This window comes from Lepisosteus oculatus, chromosome 15, assembly GCF_040954835.1.
Source record: "Lepisosteus oculatus isolate fLepOcu1 chromosome 15, fLepOcu1.hap2, whole genome shotgun sequence".
In the NCBI taxonomy this organism is placed as follows: Eukaryota; Metazoa; Chordata; class Actinopteri; order Semionotiformes; family Lepisosteidae; genus Lepisosteus; species Lepisosteus oculatus.
The window spans coordinates 7,340,789-7,357,394 of NC_090710.1; the positions used below are offsets into that span (position 1 = coordinate 7,340,789).

The 16,606-nt window shown below is 34.8% G+C and overlaps 1 protein-coding gene across 2 annotated transcripts; it reads right to left on the reverse strand.

Moving 5' to 3' along the window:
* Positions 1-3,578: 3,578 nt before the first annotated feature.
* gpr180 (G protein-coupled receptor 180) lies at positions 3,579-16,468 on the reverse strand. 2 transcript variants are annotated; one of them, XM_006639002.3, is made up of 9 exons: positions 16,149-16,465; positions 13,443-13,601; positions 10,964-11,164; positions 10,034-10,214; positions 9,200-9,249; positions 8,477-8,634; positions 8,162-8,353; positions 5,705-5,782; positions 3,579-5,567 (listed from the first exon to the last, which is right to left on the reverse strand). In XM_006639002.3, exons 1-9 carry the CDS (start codon positions 16,285-16,287, stop codon positions 5,409-5,411), a joined length of 1,317 nt encoding a protein of 438 aa, XP_006639065.1. In that variant the 5' UTR covers positions 16,288-16,465; the 3' UTR covers positions 3,579-5,408. The 2 variants fall into 2 exon arrangements, 1 of the variants encoding a protein (XP_006639065.1); XR_011181665.1 differs by lacking the exon at positions 3,579-5,567 and having other exon boundaries at positions 5,724-5,782; positions 7,623-8,353; positions 16,149-16,468.
* Between the last annotated feature and the right edge of the window lie 138 nt (positions 16,469-16,606).

Sequence of the window (16,606 nt, forward strand, 5' to 3'; positions counted from 1 at the left end):
AACAGATGGGAAAATCTGATGCTGAAGGTGTTGGACAGTGGGACAATGGCATGTTTCGGGGAAGACGATGAAATAATACATAAAAATAAAACTGACAAAAGGGAGAAAACTAAAGCAGAGAAAAAAATAGACGAGTAGAATACAGACAGGGGATGAAAAGAATGAGAGAATTCGGTAGTGCTTCTTGCAAAAAAAAAACATTGATGACACCCCAGCTCCATTCTTCCGCTTTCCCTTTTCTCTGCTTTTCGCCTCGCAGCACGCCGGGCTAAGCTGGGAGCTGTAATGTCATTAAATTGCAAATGCTTTTTTTCATTTCCGACACACACTGTTTACTTATCTGGCAAAAACATATGTTGGAAGGAATCCGTTAAATTCTGCCCATTGCCTTGGGTGAAAGTGCAATAGAAACGGGCCCACTGAGCTCCTTCTTTCGTCTCCTTTTAGCACTTCGCCTTATCTACAAGGCTGCTTAGCAGCAAACTGGCGAGTTCAATGAAAAATGAAGATACAGCGGGAGATTAGTAAAGAACAGTGAGGGGAAAAATGCTTGGAGAGAGGGTCATCCCATTGCAAATGATTTCACTCCTCTCGATCTGCATAAATGACTATTTTTAAGGCATCTCCAGCGTCTGTATATTTTTCTCACTCTGCCACACATTTAATTTCACGCCCCGTGTTCTGAATATGCTTAAATGCATATCTCAGATGCACCTTTAAGCCAGAGGAAAGAAGGGGGGGGGGGAACGAAAGCAAAATTAAAGATAAAATGGTGTGATTTGCACTACAAGTCTATTACTTTGTGGCATTTACATATAGTTTACCTCTGCAATTCCAAGATTTTTTTTCCCTTCATATCTGCATTTCAGCTTGTATAAATATGTATAAATCTTTGTTGAGAAAAAAATAGTATTCCCAGCAGTATTAGAAAGTTTGAAGGGTGCACTTTCTTCTTACAACTTATTCCCCCTCTCAGGAGAGTTCTGGCAGACGATGATGTGCTTTAGAGGTATGTACTTCAGGCTTGTTCTACAATAGCTGCAGCATGAACTTCATTGTGCTTTTTAATCCTCACAGCACTGTTCAGTACAATGCAGATAATAACAACTGTCCCAGACTCAGACTGGTTAGTTAAAACCGAAGTTGGCAGGACTGAAGTGTTGTAGCTGAAGCAAAACCTTGTGTTTCTTCAAGGGCACAGAGTAACAGTACTGTCAAGCTGCATGCCTGACAAGTTTGCAGTGTGCCATATACCCTTCATCATTCCAGATGAAAGCCACAAATAATGGAAGGAGAAAATTTTGAGTTTTATCATACTGCAATGCAGCTATGGGGGCTCATCCATAAATTCTATTAAAGCTGTAGTGAGTAACTTAAAGTTCTGTTTACACATTGGGACCTGCCTCACTCTAACCTGAATTAAAACTCTCAATCAGAGCTGGATTCTAAGGGAGAATAGGCTATTCAAAGCCCACCTACACTTTATGAATATCGACCATTTTAGATTTGAATACTTCCACTAGGTGCAGCTGAGGCAGTGTAACATATGGTTCTTCTTTACACTTGATAGTATTAGGTATTTATGGTTATAGATCTGTGAATGAGGCTTTTGAAAAAAAATGGCAAACAAAATTAAATATGAAAGGTGACATTATTTATAGAAAACTCAAGGTATTGAAATTTCTGCATGAGATTAAAGCTAAGTGTACAACAGGTCCTGTCCGTCTTAATTGGATTTTCACTTGTATCCAATGTGTTCTAGTTACTTTCCTGATGGTTGAGTAACGTATTGTTCATTTGGCTCACACAGCAATTGTTCTTTAAGTAATGTGCTGTAATGTTGATGTTGCTTACACATTTTTTGTGGACCATAAAACATGATCCCAGTCTTGCTTCACGTGACAAGATAAGTCTAGTATGATGTGCCATTCTACCTTTTACACAGGATGTGAGTCCCCCCTGCATTATTCTTTTGTCAAAAGACTCAACTGCACAACTGATCTCTTCCCGAAGCTACTAGTACTTCAAGGATTTGAATTCTGTAAATAGCTCCGAAACCTCTCTTATGAGGTCTCCCCCGAAGCACTATTGAACTTATCAGGCCTGCCTTGTGCTTTTTCTGATGGGGGGCATTATGCTGAAATGTAAATCTGTAAGCTTGAAGAGAAGTGGGTGGGGAACTTTAAAGAAGGAGAGGTAACTGTGGGTTTAAAGACTAAATTAAAATAAAGTGAAAGGTTTTTGTTTATCACTCCTGTGGAGCAGCCACACTTCCTATCCAGGGGTCATAACACAGAGAGAATACGCACTGCTGGTGAAGATGATAAGTCCTGGATTGACATCACTCTCTGCAAGTCTGAATACTGAAGTGAATGTCAGGATGCCATGTACCTGTTATCCTATCAAACGTATCTTTAATATACTCTAATCATGCTGGTCTTTAGGTCTTTGGTGCATTCTGCACAGCTCTGATTATAAAGGAGATTCAGAACAGCATATTGCCAACATATAATTATTTTATTGCATATGATGTACATAGCTGTATGACCTTGTTACAGAATCACAGCCTGAACTTTCTATTTATGTCTTATAGATAAGAAACCAGCTACCTTTTTATCCAAAGGTGTTCTGTTTAGTATGAACTATCCCAATGGTTGTGACTATAAATAGTACATAGTATTATACAAGGCAGAGGTTTTATGCTGGAGATTCAAACCTGATGGTCAATGTTTGTGTGCTTTTACTTGCACCAGAAGGCCCGCAGGCTATAATGCATTGTCGTAACAGATTAAACTAAAGGTTTGGATAAATATTTTGGGATGGTAGCTTGCCGTATACAGGCTTACACATGCTGTAGATTGTTAAAAATAAAACAATCAGTTAAATATATGAAAATATTATCTGTGTCATCTAATTTGTTTTCTAGTTTCTAATTTTGAAAACAGGAAGTCACTCTGTCATCTTATTGAATGATATTCCTTGCTCAGTATAACAAATATATATCTCATGCTTGAGTTTTTTTGGAGGTTTGTTATTTATGCCATATCTGTTTGAAATTACACTATATTCAATTCAAAATAGATGAGTCTGTCTGCCCTTAACAGTCTACTTATAAAAACCAACGAGTTAGAAATGAGCAGACAAACTGAAGGACTATTGACAACACACTGCTGCCCTCTAGTAACCAAATTGCAAAATAACATTTTTTAAAACAAGCAGTGGACCAGCTATTGCGAAATTCTTCTATTCTTAAAATAATTTAAAAGAACATAATGTAATATTATAAAGTCATTGTTTTACACAACACTTTTTATAGATTTTTCACTACATATAAAAAAGTGGTTCTCATTATACCAAAATGAATGTATGCAGATTTCTTTAAATGTTGTTAGTGGATGGATTTATGAGCATGTATATTTGATCAAATAAGACCACTTTTTTTTTTCTTTCAAATACAGTTTTGCTTATAACTGACAGCCTATCATAGTGCTAACAGAATCTTAGAAATGTCTTAGTAGAAACAAAAGAGCAGTACATTTCCAGTACTTGTAATGCATCAATAGAGTAAATAACACAAAACCATTTTAAAATTTAATAGATGTACATCCATTTATTTACATCTGAAAATAATGCTCAGCATTTAGAAGCTTCCTATATAAAACATGCATCATTTAAGTCTGACTCATGACTTGTTTTTTAAATTGAATTAACTATTTTAAAACAAAAACATCAACAGTGGTTATTGATGTGATTGAAGCACCATTCCATTGACTAGAAATAACAGTCTAAATATTTTACACATTGTACATACTTTACAGGCACTTAACACAGTAAATGCTGAAGGGAAACGCAATGTTTTTTACCCTAAAGTGACTCATCTTGAACGGAACATCTTGTTCAGAGGAAAAAGATTCAGCATTTGTATTCAAGTATATCACTAAATGTAAAATCACAGAAAACAAAAACACTGAAATTTTACTCTCAAAATCTAGTTTTTTTTTAACTACTACTAAAGGATCTCCTTTTGAAAGGACTGATACTGATAAATCCCATGGTCAATTTAGAACATGGACATGTGTTAAGATTCCTATACATTTATGATTAAAAACTATATTTGAGTATCCATTTCCAATCTGAGAGACAGATTTTCACCTGTGAAGGAGAAAATTCAAAATCCAGTTTTATATGATTTAAAAGTCAGAGGCATAATAAGAATGTTATTGCATATTATGGGAATAACAGAATCTGTAAAGTAACACACTTAGAGATGTACTGTACATCCATGTGTACATTAAAAAACAAATCTCTTGTAAATTTTCTTGCTTCTCCTTTTTGGTGCTCTATAGTTGTCAACACTTTTTCTTGAATTATGGCTTAAATTGTCAAAACAAGCTTTCTAAAACTTAAAAAAATAAGAGAAGGGGATCAATCACAATAAATGAAAGTGTCAGCATAATGTTAAGTTAAATCTTGCCAGCATGAGGTATTTTAAATACTGCTTAACGTAAGGCTAATTCTGCTCTTCTTTTGTTAGAAGCATCTTTTGAAAATGGCACTATACACTATTACTTTTAGCAATTCTTTTTTCTAAAAAAATCACTTTTCTTGTATGATTGTCTGACATTAAATGTGATTTAAAAGTGATTCACAGTGGTACATTTTACAGTAAATATTTCACAAACCATGGAAGTATAAGAAAAAAATAAAATCTTTAGACTGACATATATATATATATTAAGGTCAAGTTTAATTTTTTTCAACTTTTTATTCAAGAGACATAAGTACATAGTTGGTTCAAGTGTTCAAGAGCAGTCCTTCAGGATTTTTGTAACTAGTTTCTGGCCATGGCTTTTTAAACCAGAAGTGTTTTTTTTCTCAATGACAGTACATAATTAAAATATGCAAAGTATACTCTTAACCATAGGAAACCTCTACCACATACTATCTGCAAATTACTTTTTGGAAATAAAACTCAATGCTCTTCACCATTCATTTTTGGCAAGTTTTGCAATTTATGCCAAGCATTGTAATATAAGAAAAAATGAACAAAACAAAAAATAACATCCATCTTTTGTATAATTATCAAATACTTCCAAAAGACGTAATGTATACACATACAATATATTCAGTTCCATTATGTGCTTTATAAATTAAATACATTTCAATTTTTACAGCATTATGAAAATTGTCCATCTATCTTGTTCTTGTCACACACACCCAAGATGTGAAGTGATATTTGCAGAATGTACTGCTTCAACATTTGCAGGAGCTTTTCTGGTTTTCCAAATATGCAACACATGAAGACAGGCCTTCAGAAATGGAGTGCTCCTTGCCTTAGAAAAACCTGGGAGAATTTGTCACCATTGCAAATACTACATAAAAGCTCTTTTTGTGACTGTGATCCAGTGTTAAGAGTAGTATCGCCCTCTGTGCCCACTGGACATGGTTAACGGTAGTGTAACTGAAGACAGAGATGAAACTTCCCAGTACAGACTGCGTGAGAGGAAGAGTCTATACAGTATTACCACAGATATCGACTGGCAAAGAATAACACCAATAGTAATGATCTGTAGAAAAACAAATCAAAGGTAAGAGGTCATCAGACAGTGGAGAATATTTTCCAGTTTTACTGAAAGAAAATCCTAAAAGTCACATTTCTGAGATACTTCACTGTTTTCACATTTCAATATTTACATAAACTTACCTTTTCTCTCCGATAGTCACTGAATACCACAGAGAAAACCACAAGAGCAGGGTGGGCCAAGAACCATAAAAAGCAGCCCTAGAGTTGGGACCAAATATAGAAAAGTAAGAAATTTGTACTTTAGCAAATCTAAACATTCTCTAGAATAACAGTAATAGCTGGATTTTGCAATTCTTCAGCATGCTTGACCATTAATGTGAGCTAAAATACTACTGTGTTGTTGCAGGGTTGTCTTAATACTTTACCTGTAGGCTGCAAACACTGTCTTTAGTAACTGCTGCTGTATTATATTTACTATTGAGTACATTTTAGAATTGTAAAGGTGAATCTCATTTAACCTAAAGAGTAACTCTCTGAGCAACACGCACCGAAAAGGTATGATAGCAAAATTATTTTTTTCTGTGTTTACAATGGAAGTAAATTAGAAAATTTCAGGCACCAGACATTATTGCACATTTAAGACCCAAATGTTATAACTTAAATAAACAGAAACCAATCATTGTGGTAGTTTTTTTCTTTCTGCATAATCCAGATATCATGTGTTATAATAAATACATTTGTTATTAAAATGCACAATTAGAAGTTAAATAGGTCAGGTGAGGAATGTCCAACAAACAACAACAAAAAAAATATTGGGAAACACTTATTTTCAAGGATTTATAATAACAGTTGCAATTATACTGCATGTCTTACAGTAAGGCTTCAATTTTATGGAGAATAATGCCTGATAGCTTGAGACTGATTGCAGGTCTCAAAAGGTCTCTGCTTTAGTAACACTATAGTGCAGTACTCCATAAATAAATCTCGTTTCATCAAATCACGTAATGTCACCAGATAACTTTTTATACCACAAAACAAACAAGAAAATGGTAAAATTTCAATTGATTAAAAACATTAGAACATGCTCTGAATCAGAAGAAGCCCTTGCCCATTCATTCTCTAATTCAGTGACTTTCAGAAAATATTTTTCACTAAGTTGGAACGCAGTAACCCTTAACTTAGCTTTAGTGCTATAGTGATGCACAATGAAAACATTATAATTTATGTAAAAAAGCTCACTGGTTGCATTGTGTTTATTTAAAAAGCGAGCAAATAGGTACTTTGCAGACATAAGCGGCTACAGAACAATTATTCTTTTATTTTAAGTCAATGGAGAACAAATTCTCAGTCACAATGAGTAAATTCTTAATTTACTCATTTAAATTATATAAACATAATGGATAAATAATCATTTACTAAACAAATTAAGTAACCCCTTCCCCCTCAAAAGGGTTTTGTGTACTAGTAGTGTCAGTCTGTTTCCAAGCCAGGCCTTGAACCTTCAAGAACATTCTCAGAAACCCAGAGCTTCTCAGTATTCCCCTGGCACTCAACTCAAAAGTCATGTGCCATTTTCCTCTCTCCTGCATTTCTTTTCAAGTTCTTTATTTGCTCTGCATCATTACAGCCACTAAAAGTTCTTTACTGCCTTCTGTTCACATTTTTGTCAAAATCCTTTTACCCATGGCAAAACGTGATATGGAAAAAGCAGAGAAAAGGACTGAAGTGGCCAAGTGAACAAAAAGCATATAGTACAGTACTGTAGCCTCGTCACATCTTCCTGAACACAACTGTACTTGTTTACTGTAAGAGTACTTGCTTATGATCATTAAAAAAATCTCTTTATAATAGAAAACTTGTTTTACAAACTTGTATTTATGTTGAGTTGCTTGATGTCTCAGCCCATGTGGTATAGGTCTGCTTTTCCCCCAGTAGATATGTTTTTGGATTTGCTCTCTGCATGAAAATGACCTTCAAGTTTAAAGGTCACCATTCAGTGGTAACGTTGACAGCTGAGAGCCAAAATGGCCATTTTCTCTGGGTCACAAAGCATTGGAGGTTGCTCCATAAAAACTGGTACAGTGTTTTATTCACTGACCTGAGTCCAAGTGAACATATGTTGGGCCAGCTCATCAACATGAGACACCAACCTTTGCCATCTGGCTAGAGCTACAAACGAAAAGTTGTTAAACATACGACTGCACTCGATCAGTCAGAGACTGATCAGGGATATGTGTCACTGAGGCCAGGATTGTGTTAATGCTCAGGGAGCTCATGTCTAAGAATAAAGCTGGTATATTTCTATATTGACAGTGTACACTTATACACTTTCTGTTTCTTGATGTGTATTTTTGTTCACATTTTCTCTGTTGTTGCCTGCTACCTATGTTTTGAATTTTTTATATCCAATAGACCTCAGTGCAGCAATACAAATTTCAAACATAAATCAATTGAGACCCACAAATACAAATGAGATTTGAAACTAAGTTATACTGTAAATGACAAACAGAACTAGGGTCTATTTCTTTATGCTGACTCTAGGACTACATTTATTTAAATCATAGGATGCTGTTCTAAACTATAAAGCTACAAATAATCTACAGATCCAACAGAACCAATTAACAGAAATGACTATACCTTAGCAAAGCTTAAGTAAAAGTCTCTTTTAAGTGTGCTTCTCTCTGCTGTAATAATCTGATACAGAATAGATGCTAGAAACAAGGCGATGGTGATCCTTAAAACAATCAGAAATAAGCCAGCCATACTGCCATGGGTGTGGTAACTGTGGTGTTCAGCATCTTCAAACTGTTCCCAGAGCAGCAGTGCCCCCTTGGAAAAGAAAGAGAAGTCCAGTAAAGAAGCAGTTTTCAAGACACGTCACTTAAAACCGTTTTGCTTTACAAAACCTGACAAGCAACAAGCAATAAGCAATCAATAGGCAGCTTTTACAACCTGAGTGATGACGCCTGAGAGTGCTATGGCAGTAGAGGCTGGGGAAGTATCCCACTGCAGGGGCTTGCTTTGCGATTTGCGACTCCTTCCAATCGTCCAGCCCATACACAGGCTCAGAAGCATGTACAGCATCTGAATTTGGGAGACCATGTCACAGACTGCAAGGAAAAAAAGGAAATGCATCAATGTAATGGATGACTTGAACTGCCATCTCCATTTACTGATATCACCAAGACCATATATATTCTTGACCAGTTTGAGACTGCTCTAAGTACTGTACATCAGTCTGTTCTTGGAAAATCAGGACATATAGCCTGATTTTCTCTGTGAGCAAACTGTGGGCTAACTATCCTTCCATTCTATTTACTGTAGTATAGACAGTTTGCCCACTGTTGGACCACAGACAAATTAAGAACCTTAATGTTATGGGAGATTACAGGGTAGTCAGTTATTCTCAACAAATATGGAGATAATTCAGAGAAAGACTAATGGCCAAGATCATCCAGTTACACTATTTCTAAAGAAGATATTTTGGCACTACAAATGTAAAAACAAAACTTTAACCAATTTATTGGCCACTGCTGATTGAAATAAAGACACAGGTACTTCTGCGTAATTAAGATAGCATAAGCTGACATGATGCTTGAAGCATTAACAAGTGGAAACAGTTCCATACAGCTACAGTTCTACAGTAAGCACTACAAGTCTTGAAAGATGACTTACATTCAGCTAGGCTACCCATCAGCGGTGCTCCTATGCCATCCCTTGAGTATCTGTGAATGACATGTGTTGATTCTAAAACTAACAATTCCAATATATATATATTCCAAAATATATGGTGCATATGTAGTGTAAGATATGTATAACATAATAATATTTTTTAAATCATACTTATACTACATTTGAGCCAAACATTTCTATTTGGGAATAACTGATATTTAAAAAAATATATATTTTGTGTATTTTTATACATCAAGAAAAGTGTTCAAGAAAAAGGGTCTTACGATATTGCCCATTACTGCAACTCCAAAGGAGAAAATTCTGCTGTTGCATTTTTTTTAAACTGAAAATTCTCTTAAAAGCTTTTTAAATAAATAACTAAAGCACAAAGTCATACAGTATACAGTATCTGCTCATGTGTTGATCAGCTGCTTCCTAACCAGTGATCACCAGCACATAAAAAAACAATGAAATAAAGAAACATATTGTGCTGCCAGTAAACTTAGTGGATTCTATCAGAGTCACTGACATGCAGCCTTACATACCCATGACCCATACACAAACAGAACTCTTAATTCAGTGAATGTCCCACATACAGTATTCAGCAGACAAATCTAGGGTGCATTTTAAAGTGACACACTGACTTTTTGATAATACAATAAAAAAAAGGTTTTAATTAGATTTCATGACTTCCATTATTTGGCTACTTACAACTTTTCTAACTGATTTTATAGTTCAAGAAATTAAAACTTTTTTGTCATTATTAGAATATTATTTCTTAGTTTTTTTTATGAATAAAAGCACCTTCAACTGAATGAATGAATAAGAATACTCTACCTTGCCATATGAGCGTAGTTTAAGAAAGCAGATGCAGCCTGAAGCAGCAAAGCAATGGTCAAGACTTTTAAAACAGTGTGCATTGGTCCACCCTTTCGAATTGTTTGCCACAGTGGCTGAGCATAGATGCAGGTCGCAACAAAGTATGCAAGTATGAGTAGGAAATAAAAGTCATGTAAACCTGTGAAGAGATTTAAATCAGGTATGAGAAATCAAAACAGAAAAACAGCTAAACATTTGTTCAAGCTAGGAAGTAATGCACCATTAAAAAGATAGAAGGATGGATAAAAAACAACTTATAACAAATCTCTCCTCATCTGTTTTTAGTGAGACACCAGTGTCATTAGTCATGAGGCAATACACAAGAGACCTTTCAATGTACCACTTTTTAAATATGTGATCAGGAAAGGCCATAATTGCAGAATTAGGCATGTCCACTTCATGACTGAAGAAGGCTCATCTGGAAACCTGCTGTCTAGCAACAGACCAGTACCTGGCCTGGAAGAAAATGAGACATGCTTCTCTGACATGCCCATAGTAGAATTATTTATCATTTTACATGCTGCAAGCATAACAGTGTCTGGCAACGGAGTTAGAACCAAATGGAGGAGAAAAATATCTTCACAAAGGGAAGTAAAAGTTTTTAGGCACCCAGCAAGTTGCAGAGGTACAGTAGGTATTGTGTGTTGCTGCCTGGGGAATCCTGGTTGATCAGGGACATGACAGAGGCTTGAGCAAACAATGTCTGGGCTATGGTACTCCACCAATGCTCCAAATGAATGGCTTCACTGGTTCTGTCACTTGGGAGCATTCTCATTCTGATTATTCATTTAAATATTTATTTAGGATTTCTAACCATATTTCCCTTGATGTTACCAGTTTTTCTGGGTAACTCCAGTAAACATCACCAAACGTAGGAAAATCTCTTACCAGCCTCTTCAGCACTGAAGTGATCCAGTGGATTTCCTGCTGAATCAGGGTTAAACATCTTTATTTCAAATGCAGTGTCTTTTAACACCCCAGTGATATCACCCTCTTGGCAGGTGTACCGATCCACGTACATTAAATACCATGTCTGGGGAAACTGGAGCTGTGACATAGTGTGGTTGTGCTCTTCCTCAGTCAGAGTAACTAAAAAAATCACAAAAAAGGAAATGAAATGTATTAATAGTTAATTTATGCCTTATAAACCTTAGGTGAGTTTGTTTTTTGTAAATCTGTAAAAGCATGCAGTAATCATTATTTATATCATTTGTGGAAACATCTATAAGGATCTCTATGGCTATTTGTGGGAGTCAGTATTGCATCACTGACTGTCATTTCTTAAAGGTTAGAAAAGGAAGAATCAAAGATCGCAAAACCTCTCAACAAAGTGTTCTTTTAATAAATGCACTGTGTAAAATGACCATCAAAATCTACACTTATAGTGGATCACAGATCTCAGTGTGAAGAAAAGGTATGGTTTCAAAGGCATTGTGGACTTATAGCCTGGCATTTCTATTGCTGAAAATTCCGTATTTCTGCTGCTGTACTAGAATCATACCAATGGGATAAGCTACTGAGATTCACTCAAATTACTAATTAACAGCCTTTGTAATTTTCTTAGAGAAATGCAATCCTTCTTTAAGGAATTAAGTGAATTCTTTCAATTACAATTTTTAAAGATTTTTTTTTTCTTACACATTATGCTCCCAGAAATGTGTGTGAAACACAATATAGTATTAAGCATATTCAGATAGCTATTAGGAAAGTGGATGAATTTTGCCTTCAACATGGTAATAAGTACATCATTTCACAAATTAAGTATCACCTTGATCAATAACACCCCTTTGAAATGCTATTAAATGAGTTTTTTTCTAATTTCTAGTACATCAAAGCCTGAAAGCTTTTTATTTCATATGATGCTGCCCTTTCATTTTTAGTTCCAGTCCTTTGAACAATACCATTTCCAGTGTGGCTGGCAGAAAGGACTCTTGACAAGGCTGTGGATCATTGTTTCAGAAACAATGGAAGACAACACTGCATGCATATTCTACACTGGTGCAATTAGCAGCGCAGAAATTAACAACACTTGAATTACGCTGATACAGTGCTCAATCACTCATTTCAGAATCAAAAGGTAAAAATATATTAATTTTAATAATAACAACATATAAAATCTATGTGGATGAGTTAGCGTGTGTTATAACAATGAACCTTGAAGGAGATCAAATTAGAAGAAAAATAAAATGAATGAAAAATGCTAAAAAGCAATTACATGGAGGAATAGAGGAGAATGTAGAAGAGCTTCTATTTTTGTGCTCCAGAGTACAAAGCCTCTTCTTTGTAATAGACAGTCCACAGTGTTTGGCAGTTCAGAAGCTCTTTAATAGTATTTCGAATGGCAATGAAGATTAATATTACCATTTAATTTGGCTCTGGTGAGTTTCAGTCCTTTGGGGGTTGAATCTGCATTGCATACTAGTGTTACTTAATGCAGCATTAGAGATTTAAGAGACAAATGAGATTAAGAGCCCGTACACATGATGAAACCTGGCTAAATGTTACTGTACATGACATTTAGTATTAGTAGCACTGATTCACTTTAATAAGACGAACAAAATTTTCTTATAACAGAGCTGGTAGAAATTTAGCCCATTACAGAAAGAGACGTCGCCCCCTAGGAACCTCTAAAGAGCTGAATTCTTCTGCAGAGGGAGCTGGTCTTACAGAGTAGTGGAATTCACTGCTGTCTGCTGGTACTGTGTGACTCTGAAACTGAAGTGTGTCGAGTGTCCATAACAGAACTGCAGTGGAGTCATAGTTGTCCTTATCGCAGTCATTCCAATATAATTTTACTTTTAGAAGATATTTTTGCTTTTTAAATGGAATGAATGTGGTACTCTGTATCTTTTATATAAGTCATTGTTTTAAATCAGGAACAGAAAGTAGAAAATGCTGTCCAAAAATTAAGTTTTAGATAACATTAAGTCAGCAAAAAATTCCTTGTGTAGTTTGTGTAAAGGAGAAAATCCCAGTTAAAATCCTACCATGACACAAAAATGTGGTTACAGACATGTGAATTCTGAGAAAGCACAATGCTCTGTGTCTGCAGCCACACTGCAATCTTGCTTTGTTTAGCAACCTTCAAAAATTAATTTTGACTTTATAATCTCAAACACTTTTAAGTACTAATGAGACTAACAGGCTTCTGTTATTTTTGTGTGGGCTGTTTAGTTAATCATTTTTTCCCGTGTTGCACCAGGGTATTTAAGACATTAAGACATAGCATTAAGCAGAAACTCTTTAGGCTAGAAACACACAGTCAAAAGCTGTTAGCTGTTATGCTTAACATTCTTGCCCTTAAGGAAATATATATCTTTGCTTTCAAAATAATTAACATTTGAAGACATGCAAGCTGTGTACTTACTTGAAATTTGTGCATTTGTAAGGTGCTCTAAACAGCTTAGATTGTCGTATCCTTCTAGAAGGTTAAGCCATGACTGCTCTCTGAAAAGGATCAGTCTAGCTTCCTTTTCGATAGCTGTCTGGACATCCTCCACTCTGCAGTATATCAAACCATTCTCTCCTGGTTATAGGAAAAGGAAGACTTAAATCCATTTATTTTCTACTGTATCTGATAAACATGAGTAAATATTCCACATTCTTTCCTAAGAACTGACCAAATTAAGCAATAGTGATAAATAATATAGACTTACATAACATTTAAGTGTAAAAATACAATCAGCTAGAACATATTAATGGCCACAGCATTACATATATAAACTCATTATAATATAATATAGTTTTGTTTTGGAAAAGACCACAAACTTGTATACTTTTTGTCAAATTAGTGTGTCTTTTTGTTCATGACTTTAAATTAGAAAATGTTTTGGTGAATTTGACATGCTTTCTATGTTGTACATAAAAGTTTAAGACCGGTTTTAATGTATAAAAACATGTTGTTAACGTATTAAGAAAAGCAGAGATATTCTAACCTTAGTAATAATAGTATTTATATACATTAGAAGTACAAAATATATAAGTAGTAGTATATTTTAAAACAATATCTACAGATTCAAAGTTTTTGTCTTTCACAATACATAGCATATGTATATCCTCCTTTAACACGCAGAGTAGTAAATAGACTTCATAAACTATGCAAGGAGGAAACCTAAAATTCTAAAAAATAATGTAAGATGTTTAAAATGTTATTAATATACATATACATCTAGGAAGTGTTTATCTATAATTGATCATTTACAAGTTAACTTTAGTACTTAACTACAAGAATTGCAATGAATTGCATCAATTGTATCTAGGACACCATACAGCGTTTAACCTCTACTCCTGCTCTTTAGCACCACCGTGTGGTAAACTGGTAATATACAATACTTAATACTGCACTACAATATTCTACTATAGCAGACTATATAACTATTTAACATTAATAATACCTACACAGCGATCGTTAATCATAGACCATCAGTAACTATTGTAGCTACAGGGCTGTGAATAAAATTCTAAAGCAAATGTAATGCTTATATTGCTTTCATATTCAAGTGATGAATATTTTCTAAAAAATATATATCTTAACCAATTCTCTTAATATGTATCCAGAAGAAAATGCAGGTTATTTCCTTGCCCCAATTAAATACTGTAATGGGTACACTGTTCTGCATTTTAGTGCAGGTATAATAACACAGATCTTTATGAGCATGATAAATAGTCAACCTTTGGCAAACTCTTAAGGCTATTAATATTTTTATCATCAAACAACTAAAAGCTTCTTTGAAGGCAAATTAATTTCAAAACAATCAATGAGCTGTAAGAAATACCAACACTATGCATTGTGATTTTGCACAGTGGTACAAAATTATAAGACATTGTTTAATAACACATATCCCAAAAAACAGAGGATACAACAATTACAGCAAATAGAAGGATGACTCATCGGGTCTAAAGGTATCACCTAGCAAGCATCTTGATGGCATTGTACTTATTATTAATCTTGTGACATAAACTGACCTTATTAATATGGGTACATCTGCTGAAATACGGAAACAGGATTAAAAGTTTAACCTATGGGCCCCTTTACGCTTAAATGTTTAATATGTTTAGGATTAGAACAATATTTTACCCATTTAAAATTAAGATAAAGTTTAGATAGGAGCACTGCAGCTAATTTGTATAGATTGGATTGGTTGATTGCAACATTTGTAACATTTGAAACAAGTAAGAATCATTTTACCATGACATTTTTGGGGCTTTTTTACTTGCAGGCAAATGTGTAATAATGCTACTACGTTTACTGAAGAATTAGACACCATTTCTGAAAGCAGTGTGTGTTTTAAATAATTACCTTTGTTCCTAGTTTCTTGCTTCTCTATAGTCAATAATAAGCTCAATATTTGGAAAAGCTAAGATTGACCTTACAGGACAAGCTTTTTGGCAATTTTGAATAAACAGAACACATTAACACAAGAAACTATTAAAAAGGTCACAGCTCAATGACGTATTATAGTTGATGTGATAATATTCTACAGAATACCAGAATACCATAGCAGATAACACCCAGAATTATACCACTAAAAGAAATACAAAGTAATATACAAACTAGAAACAACACATTCAGAGCAAAGCGGTTCTATCGTGACTGTAGTGATGATTACAGAAGATTTTTTAAATAATTTATGGTATCATGTGAATGAATGTACTTGATTATATCAGAAGTTATGGAGTGCTGAAAGGACTATTAAAACCACAGTAGACAAGAGCTACACTATCGCTAGTTATTTTTCCTGGTAGACACACGAACTTCTGTGAAACGTCTTTCAGAGAATTGTTTTAAATTGAACTCACCTTCAATTTTTATTGTTAGGCTGCACTGGGATTAGATCGAATACAGTCCTAAATGTTTATAACAACAATTTACAGTGGATTACAGTTTTTGAACCCAGTAATTCTGTATGCAGTGGTACAATAAATGAGTAGCCCACAGAAATATGCAACATTTTAAATGAAGAAACATTCTATATTAAACTACGTTGTCAAACGCGATTTATGGACACCATACTTGGATTTTTTAGTCAACTAACTATACGCACAGATTTAATTGATGTCAGTATTCACCTACCATGAAACAGAAATTTTGTAATGTACTGGCCAATGTTCTCTCTTGCTGTCTCGCTTCTGAAAAGTCCCGATACTGTTTTCCCATTTGCAGATGGCACGAAACTAATACATGCATAGAGCACCAGGAGCATCGGATGCATATTTTATTTTTGTTATTTATATATTATACAACTCTATATTAAATAACCAGCAATGAATGGAAATCAATCTACTACAGTTTCCCTTTGCGTGCACAATTTGATAGACTCTTGCGTTCTCCAATCATACCGCTCCGATCTGTACCTGTGTGGATTTGAAACCAATAAGAAAGCAGAGGAAGAAGCGCACGAACCAGCTGTGGGTCCGCTGTCAACATCAAAGCCCAAGCAGGCCGCCAGCTTGAGACGTGTCAGCACTGCCGTATAGTGCAGGAAATAACGTAAAAAACTGAACGCGGATATTCTCTCAAGAAAAAGTTCC

What these genes read in the sequence shown, in the direction of transcription:
- gpr180 (XM_006639002.3), bottom strand. Translation starts at nt 16,287, where the DNA reads ATGCATCCGATGCTCCTGGTGCTCTATGCATGTATTAGTTTCGTGCCA. An exon ending in AACTACGCTCATATGGCAAG is followed by an intron (nt 9,250 to 10,033) that starts GTAGAGTATTCT and finishes TGTCATTCACAG; the next exon opens with ATACTCAAGGGATGGCATAG. An exon ending in TCTCAGGCGTCATCACTCAG is followed by an intron (nt 8,354 to 8,476) that starts GTTGTAAAAGCT and finishes TTCTTTTCCAAG; the next exon opens with GGGGCACTGCTGCTCTGGGA.